At 56.2% G+C, this 19,731-nt stretch overlaps 1 protein-coding gene across 3 annotated transcripts in view; it reads left to right on the forward strand.

Annotated features, from left to right (window-relative positions):
• Positions 1–19,731, forward strand: part of CCDC102A (coiled-coil domain containing 102A) — a 72,561-nt gene that overhangs the window by 2,384 nt on the left and 50,446 nt on the right. For all 3 annotated transcript variants that reach the window (XM_069739622.1, XM_069739619.1, XM_069739620.1), the window contains exons 2-3: positions 7,289–7,971; positions 8,126–8,301. In XM_069739622.1, coding sequence (XP_069595723.1) covers positions 7,441–7,971; positions 8,126–8,301 — 707 coding nt within the window. In that variant the 5' untranslated portion in view covers positions 7,289–7,440. The remainder of the gene's footprint in view (positions 1–7,288; positions 7,972–8,125; positions 8,302–19,731) is intronic.

Below are 19,731 nucleotides of genomic sequence, written 5' to 3' on the forward strand. Positions count from 1 at the left end.
CCTCTCCGCACCGTGCACCCGGTATTACCCTCCTCCCCGCACCGTGCACCCGGTATTACCCTCCTCCCCGCACCGTGCACCCGGTATTACCCTCCTCCCCGCACCGTGCATCCGGTATTACCCTCCTCCCCGCACCGTGCACCCGGTATTACCCTCCTCCCCGCACCGTGCACCCGGTATTACCCTCCTCCCCGCACCGTGCACCCGGTATTACCCTCCTCCCCGCATTGTGCACCCGGTATTACCCTCCTCCCCGCACCGTGCATCCGGTATTACCCTCCTCCCCGCACCGTGCACCCGGTATTACCCTCCTCCCCGCACCGTGCACCCGGTATTACCCTCCTCCCCGCACCGTGCACCCGGTATTACTCTCCTCCCCGCACCGTGCACCCGGTATTACCCTCCTCCCCGCACCGTGCACCCGGTATTAGGCTCCTCCCCGCACCGTGCACCCGGTATTACCCTCCTCCCCGCACCGTGCACCCGGTATTGCCCTCCTCCCCGCACCGTGCACCCGGTATTACGCTCCTCTCCGCACCGTGCACCCGGTATTACCCTCCTCCCCGCACCGTGCACCCGGTATTGCCCTCCTCCCCGCACCGTGCACCCGGTATTACGCTCCTCTCCGCACCGTGCACCCGGTATTACCCTCCTCCCCGCACCGTGCACCCGGTATTAGGCTCCTCCCTGCACCGTGCACCCGGTATTACCCTCCTCCCCGCACCGTGCACCCGGTATTGCCCTCCTCCCCGCACCGTGCACCCGGTATTACGCTCCTCTCCGCACCGTGCACCCGGTATTACCCTCCTCCCCGCACCGTGCACCCGGTATTACCCTCCTCCCCGCACCGTGCACCCGGTATTAGGCTCCTCCCCGCACCGTGCACCCGGTATTACCCTCCTCCCCGCACCGTGCACCCGGTATTGCCCTCCTCCCCGCACCGTGCACCCGGTATTACCCTCCTCCCCGCACCGTGCACCCGGTATTACCCTCCTCCCCGCACCGTGCACCCGGTATTACGCTCCTCTCCGCACCGTGCACCCGGTATTACCCTCCTCCCCGCACCGTGCACCCGGTATTACCCTCCTCCCCGCACCGTGCACCCGGTATTACCCTCCTCCCCGCACCGTGCACCCGGTATTAGGCTCCTCCCCGCACCGTGCACCCGGTATTACCCTCCTCCCCGCACCTTGCACCCGGTATTAGGCTCCTCCCCGCACCGTGCACCCGGTATTAGGCTCCTCCCCGCACCGTGCACCCGGTATTACCCTCCTCCCCGCACCGTGCACCCGGTATTACCCTCCTCCCCGCACCGTGCACCCGGTATTGCCCTCCTCCCCGCACCGTGCACCCGGTATTACGCTCCTCTCCGCACCGTGCACCCGGTATTACCCTCCTCCCCGCACCGTGCACCCGGTATTGCCCTCCTCCCCGCACCGTGCACCCGGTATTACGCTCCTCTCCGCACCGTGCACCCGGTATTACCCTCCTCCCCGCACCGTGCACCCGGTATTAGGCTCCTCCCTGCACCGTGCACCCGGTATTACCCTCCTCCCCGCACCGTGCACCCGGTATTGCCCTCCTCCCCGCACCGTGCACCCGGTATTACGCTCCTCTCCGCACCGTGCACCCGGTATTACCCTCCTCCCCGCACCGTGCACCCGGTATTACCCTCCTCCCCGCACCGTGCACCCGGTATTAGGCTCCTCCCCGCACCGTGCACCCGGTATTACCCTCCTCCCCGCACCGTGCACCCGGTATTGCCCTCCTCCCCGCACCGTGCACCCGGTATTACCCTCCTCCCCGCACCGTGCACCCGGTATTACCCTCCTCCCCGCACCGTGCACCCGGTATTACGCTCCTCTCCGCACCGTGCACCCGGTATTACCCTCCTCCCCGCACCGTGCACCCGGTATTACCCTCCTCCCCGCACCGTGCACCCGGTATTACCCTCCTCCCCGCACCGTGCACCCGGTATTAGGCTCCTCCCCGCACCGTGCACCCGGTATTACCCTCCTCCCCGCACCTTGCACCCGGTATTAGGCTCCTCCCCGCACCGTGCACCCGGTATTAGGCTCCTCCCCGCACCGTGCACCCGGTATTAGGCTCTTCGCCCCGGTTGCCCCCTTCCCTGGCCCAGTCACCCCCCTTTCCGCCTGTATCGCCCCTATCTCCACTTTGGTTGCCTTTCTCTTCGCTTCGCCGCGGACGCCCCCGTCTCCGGTCAGCCCCCCTCTTTGCTCCGGTCACCCCCTCTTCTCCCCCCTTTCCGCCCCGGTCACCCCCCCTCTTCGCTCCGGTCACGTCCTCTTCTCCCCCCTGTGCGCCCCGGTCACCCCCCCTCTTCACTCCGGTCACCCCCTCTTCTCCCCCCTGTCCGCCCCGGTCACCCCCCCTCTTCGCTCCGGTCACCCCCTCTTCTCCCCCCTTTCCACTCCGGTCACCCCCTCTTCTCCCCCCTGTCCGCCCCGGTCACCCCCCTCTTCGCTCCGGTCACCCCCTCTTCTCCCCCCTTTCCGCCCCGGTCACCCCCCCTCTTCGCTCCGGTCACCCCCTCTTCTCCCCCCTTTCCGCCCCGGTCACCCCCCCTCTTCGCTCCGGTCACGTCCTCTTCTCCCCCCTGTGCGCCCCGGTCACCCCCCCTCTTTGCTCCGGTCACCCCCTCTTCTCCCCCCTTTCCGCCCCGGTCACCCCCCCTCTTCGCTCCGGTCACGTCCTCTTCTCCCCCCTGTGCGCCCCGGTCACCCCCCCTCTTCACTCCGGTCACCCACTCTTCTCCCCCCTGTGCGCCCCGGTCACCCCCCCTCTTCACTCCGGTCACCCCCTCTTCTCCCCCCTGTGCGCCCCGGTCACCCCCCCTCTTCACTCCGGTCACCCCCTCTTCTCCCCCCTGTGCGCCCCGGTCACCCCCCCTCTTCGCTCCGGTCACCCCCTCTTCTCCCCCCTGTCCGCCCCGGTCACCCCCCCTCTTCGCTCCAGTCACCTTCCTCTTCTCCCCCCTCTTCTCCACCCGGTCACACCCGTCTCTGGTCAGCCTCCAGCTTTCTTCCTCTTCGCCTCCCTCTTCACTCCGGTCACCCCCTCTTCTCCCCCCTGTCCGCCCCGGTCTCCCCCGTCTCCGGTCACCCCCCCTCTTCGCTCCAGTCACCTTCCTCTTCTCCACCCCGGTCACCCCCGTCTCCGGTCAGCCCCCATCTTTCTTCCTCTTCACTCCGGTCGCCCCCTCTTCTCCCCCCTGTCCGCCCCGGTCACCCCCTCTTCTCCCCCCTTTCCGCCCCGGTCACCCCCCCTCTTCACTCCGGTCACCCCCTCTTCTCCCCCCTGTCCGCCCCGGTCACCCCCTCTCTTCGCTCCGGTCACCCCCTCTTCTCCCCCCTGTCCGCCCCGGTCACCCCCTCTCTTCGCTCCGGTCACCCCCTCTTCTCCCCCCTGTCCGCCCCGGTCACCCCCCCTCTTCGCTCCGGTCACCCCCTCTTCTCCCCCCTGTCCGCCCCGGTCACCCCCCCTCTTCGCTCCGGTCACCCCCTCTTCTCCCCCCTTTCCGCCCCGGTCACCCCCCCTCTTCGCTCCGGTCACCCCCTCTTCTCCCCCCTTTCCGCCCCGGTCACCCCCCCTCTTCGCTCCGGTCACCCCCTCTTCTCCCCCCTTTCCACCCCGGTCACCCCCCCTCTTCGCTCCGGTCACGTCCTCTTCTCCCCCCTGTGCGCCCCGGTCACCCCCCGTCTCCGGTCAGCCCCCCTCTTCGCTCCAGTCACCTTCCTCTTCTCCCCCCTCTTCTCCACCTGGTCACCCCCGTCTCTGGTCAGCCTCCAGCTTTCTTCCTCTTCACTCCGGTCGCCCCCTCTTCTCCCCCCTGTCCGCCCCGGTCTCCCCCGTCTCCGGTCAGCCCCCATCTTTCTTCCTCTTCACTCCGGTCGCCCCCTCTTCTCCCCCCTGTCCACTCCGGTCACCTCCCGTCTCTGGTCAGCCCCCGTCTTCGCTCCAGTCACCTTCCTCTTCTCCACCCTTTCCGCCGCGGTCGCCCCCCGCCTCCGGTCAGCCTCCATCTTTCTTCCTCTTCGCTCCAGTCGCCCCCTCTTCTCCCCCCTGTCCACCCCGGTCACCCCCCGTCTCCGGTCAGCCCCCATCTTTCTTCCTCTTCACTCCGGTCGCCCCCTCTTCTCCCCCCTGTCCACTCCGGTCACCTCCCGTCTCTGGTCAGCCCCCGTCTTCGCTCCGGTCACCTTCCTCTTCTCCCCCCTTTCCGCCGCGGTCGCCCCCCGCCTCCGGTCAGCCTCCATCTTTCTTCCTCTTTGCTCCGGTCGCCCCCTCTTCTCCCCCCTGTCACCTCCCGTCTCTGGTCAGCCCCCGTCTTCGCTCCGGTCACCTTCCTCTTCTCCCCCCTTTCCGCCGCGGTCGGCCCCTGTCTCCGGTCAGCCCCCGTCTTCGCTCCGGTCACCTTCCTCTTCTCCCCCCTTTCCGCCGCGGTCGCCCCCTGTCTCCGGTCAGCCCCCAGCTTTCTTCCTCTTCGCTCCGGTCGCCCCCTCTTCTCCCCCCTGTCACCTCCCGTCTCCGGTCAGCCCCCGTCTTCGCTCCGGTCACCTTCCTCTTCTCCCCCCTTTCCGCCGCGGTCGCCCCCTGTCTCCGGTCAGCCCCCAGCTTTCTTCCTCTTCGCTCCGGTCGCCCCCTCTTCTCCCCCCTGTCACCTCCCGTCTCCGGTCAGCCCCCGTCTTCGCTCCGGTCACCTTCCTCTTCTCCCCCCTTTCCGCCGCGGTCGCCCCCCGCCTCCGGTCAGCCTCCATCTTTCTTCCTCTTTGCTCCGGTCGCCCCCTCTTCTCCCCCCTGTCACCTCCCGTCTCTGGTCAGCCCCCGTCTTCGCTCCGGTCACCTTCCTCTTCTCCCCCCTTTCCGCCGCGGTCGCCCCCCGCCTCCGGTCAGCCTCCATCTTTCTTCCTCTTCGCTCCAGTCGCCCCCTCTTCTCCCCCCTGTCCACTCCGGTCGCCCCCCGCCTCCGGTCAGCCTCCATCTTTCTTCCTCTTTGCTCCGGTCGCCCCCTCTTCTCCCCCCTGTCACCTCCCGTCTCTGGTCAGCCCCCGTCTTCGCTCCGGTCACCTTCCTCTTCTCCCCCCTTTCCGCCGCGGTCGCTCCCCGCCTCCGGTCAGCCTCCATCTTTCTTCCTCTTCGCTCCAGTCGCCCCCTCTTCTCCCCCCTGTCCACTCCGGTCGCCCCCCGCCTCCGGTCAGCCTCCATCTTTCTTCCTCTTTGCTCCGGTCGCCCCCTCTTCTCCCCCCTGTCACCTCCCGTCTCTGGTCAGCCCCCGTCTTCGCTCCGGTCACCTTCCTCTTCTCCCCCCTTTCCGCCGCGGTCGCCCCCTGCCTCCGGTCAGCCTCCATCTTTCTTCCTCTTTGCTCCGGTCGCCCCCTCTTCTCCCCCCTGTCACCTCCCGTCTCTGGTCAGCCCCCCTCTTCGCTCCGGTCACCTTCCTCTTCTCCCCCCTTTCCGCCGCGGTCGCCCCCCGCCTCCGGTCAGCCTCCATCTTTCTTCCTCTTTGCTCCGGTCGCCCCCTCTTCTCCCCCCTGTCACCTCCCGTCTCTGGTCAGCCCCCGTCTTCGCTCCGGTCACCTTCCTCTTCTCCCCCCTTTCCGCCGCGGTCGCCCCCTGTCTCCGGTCAGCCCCCAGCTTTCTTCCTCTTCGCTCCGGTCGCCCCCTCTTCTCCCCCCTGTCACCTCCCGTCTCTGGTCAGCCCCCGTCTTCGCTCCGGTCACCTTCCTCTTCTCCCCCCTTTCCGCCGCGGTCGCCCCCCGCCTCCGGTCAGCCTCCATCTTTCTTCCTCTTTGCTCCGGTCGCCCCCTCTTCTCCCCCCTGTCACCTCCCGTCTCTGGTCAGCCCCCGTCTTCGCTCCGGTCACCTTCCTCTTCTCCCCCCTTTCCGCCGCGGTCGCCCCCCGCCTCCGGTCAGCCTCCATCTTTCTTCCTCTTTGCTCCGGTCGCCCCCTCTTCTCCCCCCTGTCACCTCCCGTCTCTGGTCAGCCCCCGTCTTCGCTCCGGTCACCTTCCTCTTCTCCACCCTTTCCGCCGCGGTCGCCCCCCGCCTCCGGTCAGCCTCCATCTTTCTTCCTCTTCGCTCCAGTCGCCCCCTCTTCTCCCCCCTGTCCACTCCGGTCACCTCCCGTCTCCGGTCACCCCCCTCTTCGCTCCGGTCACCTTCCTCTTCTCCCCCGTCCGCCCCGGTCTCCCCCGTCTCCGGTCACCCCCCCTCTTCGCTCCGGTCACCTTCCTCTTCTCCCCCCTTTCCGCCGCGGTCGCCCCCCGCCTCCGGTCAGCCTCCATCTTTCTTCCTCTTCGCTCCAGTCGCCCCCTCTTCTCCCCCCTGTCCACTCCGGTCACCTCCCGTCTCCGGTCAGCCCCCGTCTTCGCTCCGGTCACCTTCCTCTTCTCCCCCCTGTCCGCCCCGGTCTCCCCCGTCTCCGGTCACCCCCCCTCTTCGCTCCGGTCACCTTCCTCTTCTCCCCCCTTTCCGCCGCGGTCGCCCCCCGCCTCCGGTCAGCCTCCATCTTTCTTCCTCTTCGCTCCGGTCGCCCCCTCTTCTCCCCCCTGTCACCTCCCGTCTCTGGTCAGCCCCCGTCTTCGCTCCGGTCACCTTCCTCTTCTCCCCCCTTTCCGCCGCGGTCGCCCCCCGCCTCCGGTCAGCCTCCATCTTTCTTCCTCTTCGCTCCAGTCGCCCCCTCTTCTCCCCCCTGTCCACTCCGGTCACCTCCCGTCTCCGGTTAGCCCCCGTCTTCGCTCCGGTCACCTTCCTCTTCTCCCCCCTGTCCGCCCCGGTCTCCCCCGTCTCCGGTCACCCCCCCTCTTCGCTCCGGTCACCTTCCTCTTCTCCCCCCTTTCCGCCGCGGTCGCCCCCCGCCTCCGGTCAGCCTCCATCTTTCTTCCTCTTCGCTCCGGTCGCCCCCTCTTCTCCCCCCTGTCACCTCCCGTCTCTGGTCAGCCCCCGTCTTCGCTCCGGTCACCTTCCTCTTCTCCCCCCTTTCCGCCGCGGTCGCCCCCCGTCTCCGGTCAGCCCCCAGCTTTCTTCCTCTTCGCTCCGGTCGCCCCCTCTTCTCCCCCCTGTCACCTCCCGTCTCTGGTCAGCCCCCCTCTTCGCTCCGGTCACCTTCCTCTTCTCCCCCCTTTCCGCCGCGGTCGCCCCCCGCCTCCGGTCAGCCCCCAGCTTTCTTCCTCTTCGCTCCGGTTGCCCCCTCTTCTCCCCCTCAGTCGCCCCTGCCTCGGGCCGGCTTCTTCGAGTAAGTGCTATTTTCTGTGACCGGTTACAGGATATCTGGACCTTCTACCCCTCCGGACGACTGTCGGCTGATGCCGGTTCTCCCGCCTGTACACAGAGGATGTGGCGCTGCTGGGATCTTTAGGACTGTCTATTCAGGGCCTTTCCGCTGTCTGAGGGGGTCCCGTGTCTCCCCCGGGCACCATGAGCCACAGCGGTGGTCTGAGTCCCAAGCCTGCGGACTCGCCTCTGCTGTTACAAAGCTCCGAGCTCCTCTGCAGTTTGGGAAGTTCTCAGCCTGAACGCATGCGACATCCAGACTCCTCAACCTCTTCACCAAAGAGCCTCCCTCCATCGCCCGTCCCCCAGAGTGTCGTTCCCCTGTCTCCCGGAGACTGGGAGAGTCGTGAGGAGCTCCGTCAGCGAGAGCTGGAGGAGGCCAGGGCACGAGCAGCTCAGATGGAGAAGACCATGCGCTGGTGGTCAGACTGCACCGCCAACTGGAGGGAGAAGTGGAGCAAAGTCAGAGCAGAGAGGAACAAGGCCAGGGAGGACGGGGGGCAGCTCCGCAACCGGCTGGAGGTCCTCAGCAAAGAGCTCAGTGCAATGAAACGAGAGCGGCAGGAAGCAGTCAGCGAGATGGAGCAGCTCCGCCGAGAGGTGGAGAGACTGCGCAGCCAGGAGCAGGAGGAACCGGTGCGGGATGTGGACACCGAGAAACCCCTAAAAATCAAGGTGAGACCCCTAACATGGTGCATGGACTGGGGGAATGTGAACGCTTCTCCTGTGGTCGCCTCCTCATGGCGGCTATGTCCGATGCATCCGTGGACGGCAGCCACCACAGGAGATCGACATGGAGGCATCTCATCAAGTCGTCTGTAACTCCTAGGAGATGGAGGTAGACCTGCGGCAAGAGGACTGTGAGCAACACAAAGGAGGCGCCCTTCGCAGCCCCAGATCCCAGCACTGGGAGAGCAGAGACCCCACCGATGACGAGGCTCCACGGATCACAGCGCTGAGGCTGCGACTGGACGAGAGTCAGAAGGTTCTGCTGAAGGAGAGAGAGTGAGTCACTGGGAAGGTGGATGTGCGCAGTTACGGTGGATGGGTGTGCGGCGGATGTATGTGCAGCAGATGTACAGTATGTAAGGATGTGTATGAGGCATTGGTGGATGGGTGTGTGGCGGTTGTATGTAAGGATGTGTGTGCGGCGGATGTATGTAAAGATGTGTGTGCGGCGGATGTGTGTGCGGTGGATGTATGTAAAGATGTGTGTGCGGCGGATGTATGTAAAGATGTGTGTGCGGCGGATGTGTGTAAAGATGTGTGTACGGCGGATGTGTGTAAAGATGTGTGTGCGGTGGATGTATGTGCAGCGGATGTATGTAAAGATGTGTGTACGGTGGATGTGTGTAAAGATGTGTGTGCGGTGGATGTATGTAAAGATGTATGTAAAGATGTGTGTGCGGCGGATGTATGTAAAGATGTGTGTGCGGCGGATGTATGTAAAGATGTGTGTGCGGCGGATGTGTGTAAAGATGTGTGTGCGGCGGATGTGTGTAAAGATGTGTGTGCGGCGGATGTGTGTAAAGATGTGTGTGCGGCGGATGTGTGTAAAGATGTGTGTGCGGCGGATGTGTGTAAAGATGTGTGTGCGGCGGATGTATGTAAAGATGTGTGTGCGGCGGATGTGTGTACGGTGGATGTATGTGCGGCGGATGTGTGTAAAGATGTGTGTGCGGCGGATGTGTGTAAAGATGTGTGTGCGGCGGATGTGTGTAAAGATGTGTGTGCGGCGGATGTGTGTAAAGATGTGTGTGCGGCGGATGTGTGTAAAGATGTGTGTGCGGCGGATGTGTGTACGGTGGATGTATGTGCGGCGGATGTGTGTAAAGATGTGTGTGCGGCGGATGTGTGTAAAGATGTGTGTGCGGCGGATGTGTGTAAAGATGTGTGTGCGGCGGATGTGTGTAAAGATGTGTGCGCGGCGGATGTGTGTAAAGATGTGTGTGCGGCGGATGTGTGTAAGGATGTGTGTGCGGCGGATGTGTGTAAAGATGTGTGTGTGGCGGATGTATGTAAGGATGTGTGTACGGTGGATGTATGTAAAGATGTGTGTGCGGCGGATGTGTGTAAGGATGTGTGTGCGGCGGATGTGTGTAAAGATGTGTGTGTGGCGGATGTATGTAAGGATGTGTGTACGGTGGATGTATGTAAAGATGTGTGTGCGGCGGATGTGTGTAAAGATGTGTGCGGCGGATGTATGTAAAGATGTGTGTGTGGCGGATGTATGTAAGGATGTGTGTGCGGCGGATGTGTGTAAAGATGTGTGTACGGTGGATGTATGTAAAGATGTGTGTGCGGCGGATGTGTGTAAAGATGTGTGTGCGGCGGATGTGTGTAAAGATGTGTGTGCGGCGGATGTGTGTAAAGATGTGTGTGCGGCGGATGTATGTAAAGATGTATGTGCGGCGGATGTATGTAAAGATGTGTGTGCGGCGGATGTGTGTGCGGCGGATGTGTGTAAAGATGTGTGTGCGGCGGATGTATGTAAGGATGTGTGTACGGTGGATGTATGTGCGGCGGATGTGTGTAAGGATGTGTGTGCGGCGGATGTATGTAAAGATGTGTGTGCGGCGGATGTATGTGCGGCGGATGTGTGTAAGGATGTGTGTGCGGCGGATGTGTGTAAAGATGTGTGTGCGGCGGATGTATGTAAAGATGTGTGTGCGGCGGATGTATGTGCGGCGGATGTGTGTAAGGATGTGTGTGCGGCGGATGTGTGTAAAGATGTGTGTGCGGCGGATGTGTGTACGGTGGATGTATGTGCGGCGGATGTGTGTAAGGATGTGTGTGCGGCGGATGTATGTAAGGATGTGTGTACGGTGGATGTATGTGTGGCGGATGTATGTAAAGATGTGTGTGCGGCGGATGTGTGTACGGTGGATGTATGTGCGGCGGATGTGTGTAAGGATGTGTGTGCGGCGGATGTGTGTAAAGATGTGTGTGTGGCGGATGTGTGTAAAGATGTGTGTGCGGCGGATGTATGTAAAGATGTGTGTGCGGTGGATGTATGTAAAGATGTGTGTGCGGCGGATGTGTGTAAAGATGTGTGTGCGGCGGATGTATGTAAGGATGTGTGTACGGTGGATGTATGTGCGGCGGATGTATGTAAAGATGTGTGTGCGGCGGATGTATGTAAAGATGTGTGTGCGGCGGATGTATGTAAAGATGTGTGTGCGGCAGATGTATGTAAGGATGTGTGTACGGTGGATGTATGTAAAGATGTGTGTGCGGCGGATGTGTGTAAAGATGTGTGTACGGCGGATGTATGTAAAGATGTGTGTACGGTGGATGGGTGTGCGGCGGATGTGTGTAAAGATGTGTGTACGGTGGATGTATGTAAAGATGTGTGTACGGTGGATGGGTGTGCGGCGGATGTATGTAAAGATGTTTGTGCAGCGGATGTGTGTAAAGATGGGTGTGCGGCGGATGTATGTAAAGATGTGTGTGCGGCGGATGTGTGTGCGGTGGATGTATGTAAAGATGTGTGTGCGGCGGATGTATGTAAAGATGTGTGTGCGGCGGATGTGTGTAAAGATGTGTGTACGGCGGATGTGTGTAAAGATGTGTGTGCGGCGGATGTATGTAAAGATGTGTGTACGGTGGATGTATGTAAAGATGTGTGTACGGCGGATGTATGTAAAGATGTGTGTACGGTGGATGTATGTAAAGATGTGTGTACGGTGGATGGGTGTGCGGCGGATGTATGTAAAGATGTTTGTGCAGCGGATGTGTGTAAAGATGGGTGTGCGGCGGATGTATGTAAAGATGTGTGTACGGTGGATGTATGTAAAGATGTGTGTACGGTGGATGTATGTAAAGATGTGTGTACGGTGGATGTATGTAAAGATGTGTGTGTGGCGGATGTATGTAAGGATGTGTGTACGGTGGATGTATGTAAAGATGTGTGTGCGGCGGATGTATGTAAAGATGTGTGTACGGCGGATGTATGTAAAGATGTGTGTACGGTGGATGTATGTAAAGATGTGTGTACGGCGGATGTATGTAAAGATGTGTGTGCGGCGGATGTATGTAAAGATGTGTGTACGGTGGATGTATGTAAAGATGTGTGTGCGGCGGATGTATGTAAAGATGTGTGTACGGTGGATGTATGTAAAGATGTGTGTGCGGCGGATGTATGTAAAGATGTGTGTACGGTGGATGTATGTAAAGATGTGTGTGCGGCGGATGTGTGTAAGGATGTGTGTACGGTGGATGTATGTAAAGATGTGTGTACGGTGGATGTATGTAAAGATGTGTGTACGGTGGATGTATGTAAAGATGTGTGTGCAGCGGATGTATGTAAAGATGTGTGTGCGGTGGATGTATGTAAAGATGTGTGTACGGTGGATGTATGTAAAGATGTGTGTACGGTGGATGGGTGTGCGGCGGATGTGTGTAAAGATGTGTGTACGGCGGATGTATGTAAAGATGTGTGTACGGTGGATGGGTGTGCGGCGGATGTATGTAAAGATGTTTGTGCAGCGGATGTGTGTAAAGATGGGTGTGCGGCGGATGTATGTAAAGATGTGTGTACGGTGGATGTATGTAAAGATGTGTGTACGGTGGATGTATGTAAAGATGTGTGTGTGGCGGATGTATGTAAGGATGTGTGTACGGTGGATGTATGTAAAGATGTGTGTGCGGCGGATGTGTGTGCGGCGGATGTGTGTAAAGATGTGTGTGCGGCGGATGTATGTAAGGATGTGTGTACGGTGGATGTATGTAAAGATGTGTGTGTGGCGGATGTATGTAAGGATGTGTGTACGGTGGATGTATGTAAAGATGTGTGTGCGGTGGATGTGTGTAAAGATGTGTGTGCGGCAGATGTATGTAAGGATGTGTGTACGGTGGATGTATGTAAAGATGTGTGTGCGGCAGATGTATGTAAAGATGTGTGTACGGTGGATGTATGTAAAGATGTGTGTGCGGCGGATGTGTGTAAGGATGTGTGTACGGTGGATGTATGTAAAGATGTGTGTACGGTGGATGGGTGTGCGGCGGATGTGTGTAAAGATGTGTGTACGGCGGATGTATGTAAAGATGTGTGTACGGTGGATGGGTGTGCGGCGGATGTGTGTAAAGATGTGTGTGTGGCGGATGTATGTAAAGATGTGTGTGTGGCGGATGTATGTAAGGATGTGTGTACGGTGGATGTATGTAAAGATGTGTGTGCGGCGGATGTGTGTAAGGATGTGTGTACGGTGGATGTATGTAAAGATGTGTGTGCGGTGGATGTGTGTAAGGATGTGTGTACGGTGGATGTATGTAAAGATGTCTGTGCGGCGGATGTATGTGTGGATGTGTGTACGGCGGATGTATGTAAAGATGTGTGTGCGGTGGATGTGTGTAAAGATGTGTGTGTGGCGGATGTATGTAAAGATGTGTGTACGGCGGATGTATGTAAAGATGTGTGTGCGGTGGATGTGTGTAAAGATGTGTGTGCGGCAGATGTATGTAAGGATGTGTGTACGGCGGATGTATGTAAAGATGTGTGTGCGGCAGATGTATGTAAGGATGTGTGTACGGTGGATGTATGTAAAGATGTGTGTGCGGCGGATGTATGTAAAGATGTGTGTGTGGCGGATGTATGTAAGGATGTGTGTACGGTGGATGTATGTAAAGATGTGTGTACGGTGGATGTGTGTAAAGATGTGTGTGCGGTGGATGTGTGTAAAGATGTGTGTGCGGCGGATGTATGTAAAGATGTGTGTGCGGCGGATGTGTGTACGGTGGATGTATGTGCGGCGGATGTGTGTAAAGATGGGTGTGCGGCGGATGTGTGTAAAGATGTGTGTGCGGCGGATGTGTGTAAGGATGTGTGTACGGTGGAAGTGTGTAAAGATGTGTGTGCGGTGGATGTGTGTAAAGATGTGTGTGCGGCGGATGTATGTAAAGATGTGTGTGCGGCGGATGTATGTAAAGATGTGTGTGCGGCGGATGTATGTAAAGATGTGTGTACGGCGGATGTGTGTAAAGATGTGTGTGCGGCGGATGTGTGTAAAGATGTGTGTGCGGCGGATGTGTGTAAAGATGTGTGTACGGCGGATGTATGTAAAGATGTGTGTACGGTGGATGTATGTAAAGATGTGTGTACGGCGGATGTATGTAAAGATGTGTGTACGGCGGATGTATGTAAAGATGTGTGTGCGGCGGATGTATGTAAAGATGTGTGTGCGGCGGATGTATGTAAAGATGTGTGTACGGCGGATGTATGTAAAGATGTGTGTACGGCGGATGTATGTAAAGATGTGTGTACGGCGGATGTATGTAAAGATGTGTGTGCGGCGGATGTGTGTGCGGCGGATGTGTGTAAAGATGTGTGTGCGGCGGATGTATGTAAGGATGTGTGTACGGTGGATGTATGTGCGGCGGATGTATGTAAAGATGTGTGTGCGGCGGATGTATGTAAAGATGTGTGTGCGGCGGATGTATGTAAGGATGTGTGTACGGTGGATGTATGTGCGGCGGATGTATGTAAAGATGTGTGTGCGGCGGATGTATGTAAGGATGTGTGTACGGTGGATGTATGTGCGGTGGATGTATGTAAAGATGTGTGTACGGTGGATGTATGTAAAGATGTGTGTACGGTGGATGTATGTAAAGATGTGTGTACGGTGGATGTATGTAAAGATGTGTGTGTGGCGGATGTATGTAAGGATGTGTGTACGGTGGATGTATGTAAAGATGTGTGTGCGGCGGATGTGTGTGCGGCGGATGTGTGTAAAGATGTGTGTGCGGCGGATGTATGTAAGGATGTGTGTACGGTGGATGTATGTAAAGATGTGTGTGTGGCGGATGTATGTAAGGATGTGTGTACGGTGGATGTATGTAAAGATGTGTGTGCGGTGGATGTGTGTAAAGATGTGTGTGCGGCAGATGTATGTAAGGATGTGTGTACGGTGGATGTATGTAAAGATGTGTGTGCGGCAGATGTATGTAAAGATGTGTGTACGGTGGATGTATGTAAAGATGTGTGTGCGGCGGATGTGTGTAAGGATGTGTGTACGGTGGATGTATGTAAAGATGTGTGTACGGTGGATGGGTGTGCGGCGGATGTGTGTAAAGATGTGTGTACGGCGGATGTATGTAAAGATGTGTGTACGGTGGATGGGTGTGCGGCGGATGTGTGTAAAGATGTGTGTGTGGCGGATGTATGTAAAGATGTGTGTGTGGCGGATGTATGTAAGGATGTGTGTACGGTGGATGTATGTAAAGATGTGTGTGCGGTGGATGTGTGTAAGGATGTGTGTACGGTGGATGTATGTAAAGATGTCTGTGCGGCGGATGTATGTGTGGATGTGTGTACGGCGGATGTATGTAAAGATGTGTGTGCGGTGGATGTATGTAAAGATGTGTGTGCGGTGGATGTGTGTAAAGATGTGTGTGCGGCGGATGTATGTAAAGATGTGTGTACGGCGGATGTATGTAAAGATGTGTGTGCGGTGGATGTGTGTAAAGATGTGTGTGCGGCAGATGTATGTAAGGATGTGTGTACGGCGGATGTATGTAAAGATGTGTGTGCGGCAGATGTATGTAAGGATGTGTGTACGGTGGATGTATGTAAAGATGTGTGTGCGGCGGATGTATGTAAAGATGTGTGTGTGGCGGATGTATGTAAGGATGTGTGTACGGTGGATGTATGTAAAGATGTGTGTACGGTGGATGTGTGTAAAGATGTGTGTGCGGTGGATGTGTGTAAAGATGTGTGTGCGGCGGATGTATGTAAAGATGTGTGTGCGGCGGATGTGTGTACGGTGGATGTATGTGCGGCGGATGTGTGTAAAGATGGGTGTGCGGCGGATGTGTGTAAAGATGTGTGTGCGGCGGATGTGTGTAAGGATGTGTGTACGGTGGAAGTGTGTAAAGATGTGTGTGCGGTGGATGTGTGTAAAGATGTGTGTGCGGCGGATGTATGTAAAGATGTGTGTGCGGCGGATGTATGTAAAGATGTGTGTGCGGCGGATGTATGTAAAGATGTGTGTACGGCGGATGTGTGTAAAGATGTGTGTGCGGCGGATGTGTGTAAAGATGTGTGTGCGGCGGATGTGTGTAAAGATGTGTGTACGGCGGATGTATGTAAAGATGTGTGTACGGTGGATGTATGTAAAGATGTGTGTACGGCGGATGTATGTAAAGATGTGTGTACGGCGGATGTATGTAAAGATGTGTGTGCGGCGGATGTATGTAAAGATGTGTGTGCGGCGGATGTATGTAAAGATGTGTGTACGGCGGATGTATGTAAAGATGTGTGTACGGCGGATGTATGTAAAGATGTGTGTACGGCGGATGTATGTAAAGATGTGTGTGCGGCGGATGTGTGTGCGGCGGATGTGTGTAAAGATGTGTGTGCGGCGGATGTATGTAAGGATGTGTGTACGGTGGATGTATGTGCGGCGGATGTATGTAAAGATGTGTGTGCGGCGGATGTATGTAAAGATGTGTGTGCGGCGGATGTATGTAAGGATGTGTGTACGGTGGATGTATGTGCGGCGGATGTATGTAAAGATGTGTGTGCGGCGGATGTGTGTAAAGATGTGTGTGCGGCGGATGTGTGTACGGTGGATGTATGTGCGGCGGATGTGTGTAAGGATGTGTGTGCGGCGGATGTGTGTAAAGATGTGTGTGCGGCGGATGTATGTAAAGATGTGTGTGCGGCGGATGTATGTAAGGATGTGTGTGCGGCGGATGTATGTAAAGATGTGTGTACGGCGGATGTATGTAAAGATGTGTGTACGGCGGATGTATGTAAAGATGTGTGTGCGGCGGATGTATGTAAAGATGTGTGTACGGCGGATGTATGTAAAGATGTGTGTACGGCGGATGTATGTAAAGATGTGTGTACGGCGGATGTATGTAAAGATGTGTGTACGGCGGATGTATGTAAAGATGTGTGTACGGTGGATGTATGTAAAGATGTGTGTGCGGCGGATGTATGTAAAGATGTGTGTACGGTGGATGTATGTAAAGATGTGTGTGCGGCGGATGTGTGTAAGGATGTGTGTACGGTGGATGTATGTAAAGATGTGTGTACGGTGGATGTATGTAAAGATGTGTGTGCAGCGGATGTATGTAAAGATGTGTGTGCGGTGGATGTATGTAAAGATGTGTGTACGGTGGATGTATGTAAAGATGTGTGTACGGTGGATGGGTGTGCGGCGGATGTGTGTAAAGATGTGTGTACGGCGGATGTATGTAAAGATGTGTGTACGGTGGATGGGTGTGCGGCGGATGTATGTAAAGATGTTTGTGCAGCGGATGTGTGTAAAGATGGGTGTGCGGCGGATGTATGTAAAGATGTGTGTACGGTGGATGTATGTAAAGATGTGTGTACGGTGGATGTATGTAAAGATGTGTGTACGGTGGATGTATGTAAAGATGTGTGTGTGGCGGATGTATGTAAGGATGTGTGTACGGTGGATGTATGTAAAGATGTGTGTGCGGCGGATGTATGTAAAGATGTGTGTACGGCGGATGTATGTAAAGATGTGTGTACGGTGGATGTATGTAAAGATGTGTGTACGGCGGATGTATGTAAAGATGTGTGTACGGTGGATGTATGTAAAGATGTGTGTGCGGCGGATGTATGTAAAGATGTGTGTACGGTGGATGTATGTAAAGATGTGTGTGCGGCGGATGTGTGTAAGGATGTGTGTACGGTGGATGTATGTAAAGATGTGTGTACGGTGGATGTATGTAAAGATGTGTGTACGGTGGATGTATGTAAAGATGTGTGTGCAGCGGATGTATGTAAAGATGTGTGTGCGGTGGATGTATGTAAAGATGTGTGTACGGTGGATGTATGTAAAGATGTGTGTACGGTGGATGTATGTAAAGATGTGTGTACGGTGGATGTATGTAAAGATGTGTGTGCAGCGGATGTATGTAAAGATGTGTGTGCGGTGGATGTATGTAAAGATGTGTGTACGGTGGATGTATGTAAAGATGTGTGTACGGTGGATGGGTGTGCGGCGGATGTGTGTAAAGATGTGTGTACGGCGGATGTATGTAAAGATGTGTGTACGGTGGATGGGTGTGCGGCGGATGTATGTAAAGATGTTTGTGCAGCGGATGTGTGTAAAGATGGGTGTGCGGCGGATGTATGTAAAGATGTGTGTACGGTGGATGTATGTAAAGATGTGTGTACGGTGGATGTATGTAAAGATGTGTGTGTGGCGGATGTGTGTGCGGCGGATGTGTGTAAAGATGTGTGTGCGGCGGATGTATGTAAGGATGTGTGTACGGTGGATGTATGTAAAGATGTGTGTGTGGCGGATGTATGTAAGGATGTGTGTACGGTGGATGTATGTAAAGATGTGTGTGCGGTGGATGTGTGTAAAGATGTGTGTGCGGCAGATGTATGTAAGGATGTGTGTACGGTGGATGTATGTAAAGATGTGTGTACGGTGGATGTATGTAAAGATGTGTGTGCGGCGGATGTGTGTGCGGCGGATGTGTGTAAAGATGTGTGTGCGGCGGATGTGTGTGCGGCGGATGTGTGTAAAGATGTGTGTGCGGCGGATGTATGTAAGGATGTGTGTACGGTGGATGTATGTAAAGATGTGTGTGCGGCAGATGTATGTAAAGATGTGTGTACGGTGGATGTATGTAAAGATGTGTGTGCGGCGGATGTGTGTAAGGATGTGTGTACGGTGGATGTATGTAAAGATGTGTGTACGGTGGATGGGTGTGCGGCGGATGTGTGTAAGGATGTGTGTACGGTGGATGTATGTAAAGATGTGTGTGCGGTGGATGTGTGTAAAGATGTGTGTGCGGCAGATGTATGTAAAGATGTGTGTACGGTGGATGTATGTAAAGATGTGTGTGCGGCGGATGTGTGTAAGGATGTGTGTACGGTGGATGTATGTAAAGATGTGTGTACGGTGGATGGGTGTGCGGCGGATGTGTGTAAGGATGTGTGTACGGCGGATGTATGTAAAGATGTGTGTACGGTGGATGGGTGTGCGGCGGATGTATGTAAAGATGTTTGTGCAGCGGATGTGTGTAAAGATGGGTGTGCGGCGGATGTATGTAAAGATGTGTGTGCGGCGGATGTGTGTACGGTGGATGTATGTAAAGATGTGTGTACGGTGGATGTATGTAAAGATGTGTGTACGGCGGATGTATGTAAAGATGTGTGTACGGTGGATGTATGTAAAGATGTGTGTGCGGCGGATGTGTGTGCGGCGGATGTATGTAAGGATGTGTGTACGGTGGATGTATGTGCGGCGGATGTATGTAAAGATGTGTGTGCGGCGGATGTATGTAAGGATGTGTGTACGGTGGATGTATGTGCGGCGGATGTATGTAAAGATGTGTGTGCGGCGGATGTGTGTAAAGATGTGTGTGCGGCGGATGTGTGTACGGTGGATGTATGTGCGGCGGATGTGTGTAAGGATGTGTGTGCGGCGGATGTGTGTAAAGATGTGTGTGCGGCGGATGTATGTAAAGATGTGTGTGCGGCGGATGTATGTAAGGATGTGTGTACGGCGGATGTATGTAAGGATGTGTGTGCGGCGGATGTGTGTAAAGATGTGTGTGCGGCGGATGTGTGTAAAGATGTGTGTGCGGCGGATGTGTGTAAAGATGTATGTGCGGCGGATGTATGTAAAGATGTGTGTACGGCGGATGTATGTAAAGATGTGTGTGCGGCGGATGTGTGTAAAGATGTGTGTGCGGCGGATGTGTGTAAAGATGTGTGTGCGGCGGATGTGTGTAAAGATGTGTGTGCGGCGGATGTATGTAAGAATGTGTGTACGGCGGATGCATGTAAAGATGTGTGTACGGCGGATGTATGTAAAGATGTGTGTGCGGCGGATGTATGTAAAGATGTGTGTACGGCGGATGTATGTAAAGATGTGTGTACGGCGGATGTATGTAAAGATGTGTGTGCGGCGGATGTATGTAAAGATGTGTGTACGGCGGATGTATGTAAAGATGTGTGTGCGGCGGATGTATGTAAAGATGTGTGTACGGTGGATGTGTGTAAGGATGTGTGTACGGTGGATGTATGTAAGGATGTGTGTACGGTGGATGTATGTGCGGCGGATGTATGTAAAGATGTGTGTGCGGCGGATGTATGTAAGGATGTGTGTACGGTGGATGTATGTGCGGCGGATGTGTGTAAAGATGTGTGTGCGGCGGATGTATGTAAGGATGTGTGGACGGTGGATGTATGTAAAGATGTGTGTACGGTGGATGTATGTAAAGATGTGTGTACGGTGGATGTATGTAAAGATGTGTGTGCGGCGGATGTGTGTGCGGCGGATGTGTGTAAAGATGTGTGTGCGGCGGATGTATGTAAAGATGTGTGTGCGGCGGATGTATGTAAAGATGTGTGTGCGGCGGATGTATGTAAGGATGTGTGTACGGTGGATGTATGTAAGGATGTGTGTACGGTGGATGTGTGTGCGGCGGATGTATGTAAAGATA

The sequence above is a fragment of the Ranitomeya imitator genome, chromosome 9 (assembly GCF_032444005.1).
Source record: "Ranitomeya imitator isolate aRanImi1 chromosome 9, aRanImi1.pri, whole genome shotgun sequence".
In the NCBI taxonomy this organism is placed as follows: Eukaryota; Metazoa; Chordata; class Amphibia; order Anura; family Dendrobatidae; genus Ranitomeya; species Ranitomeya imitator.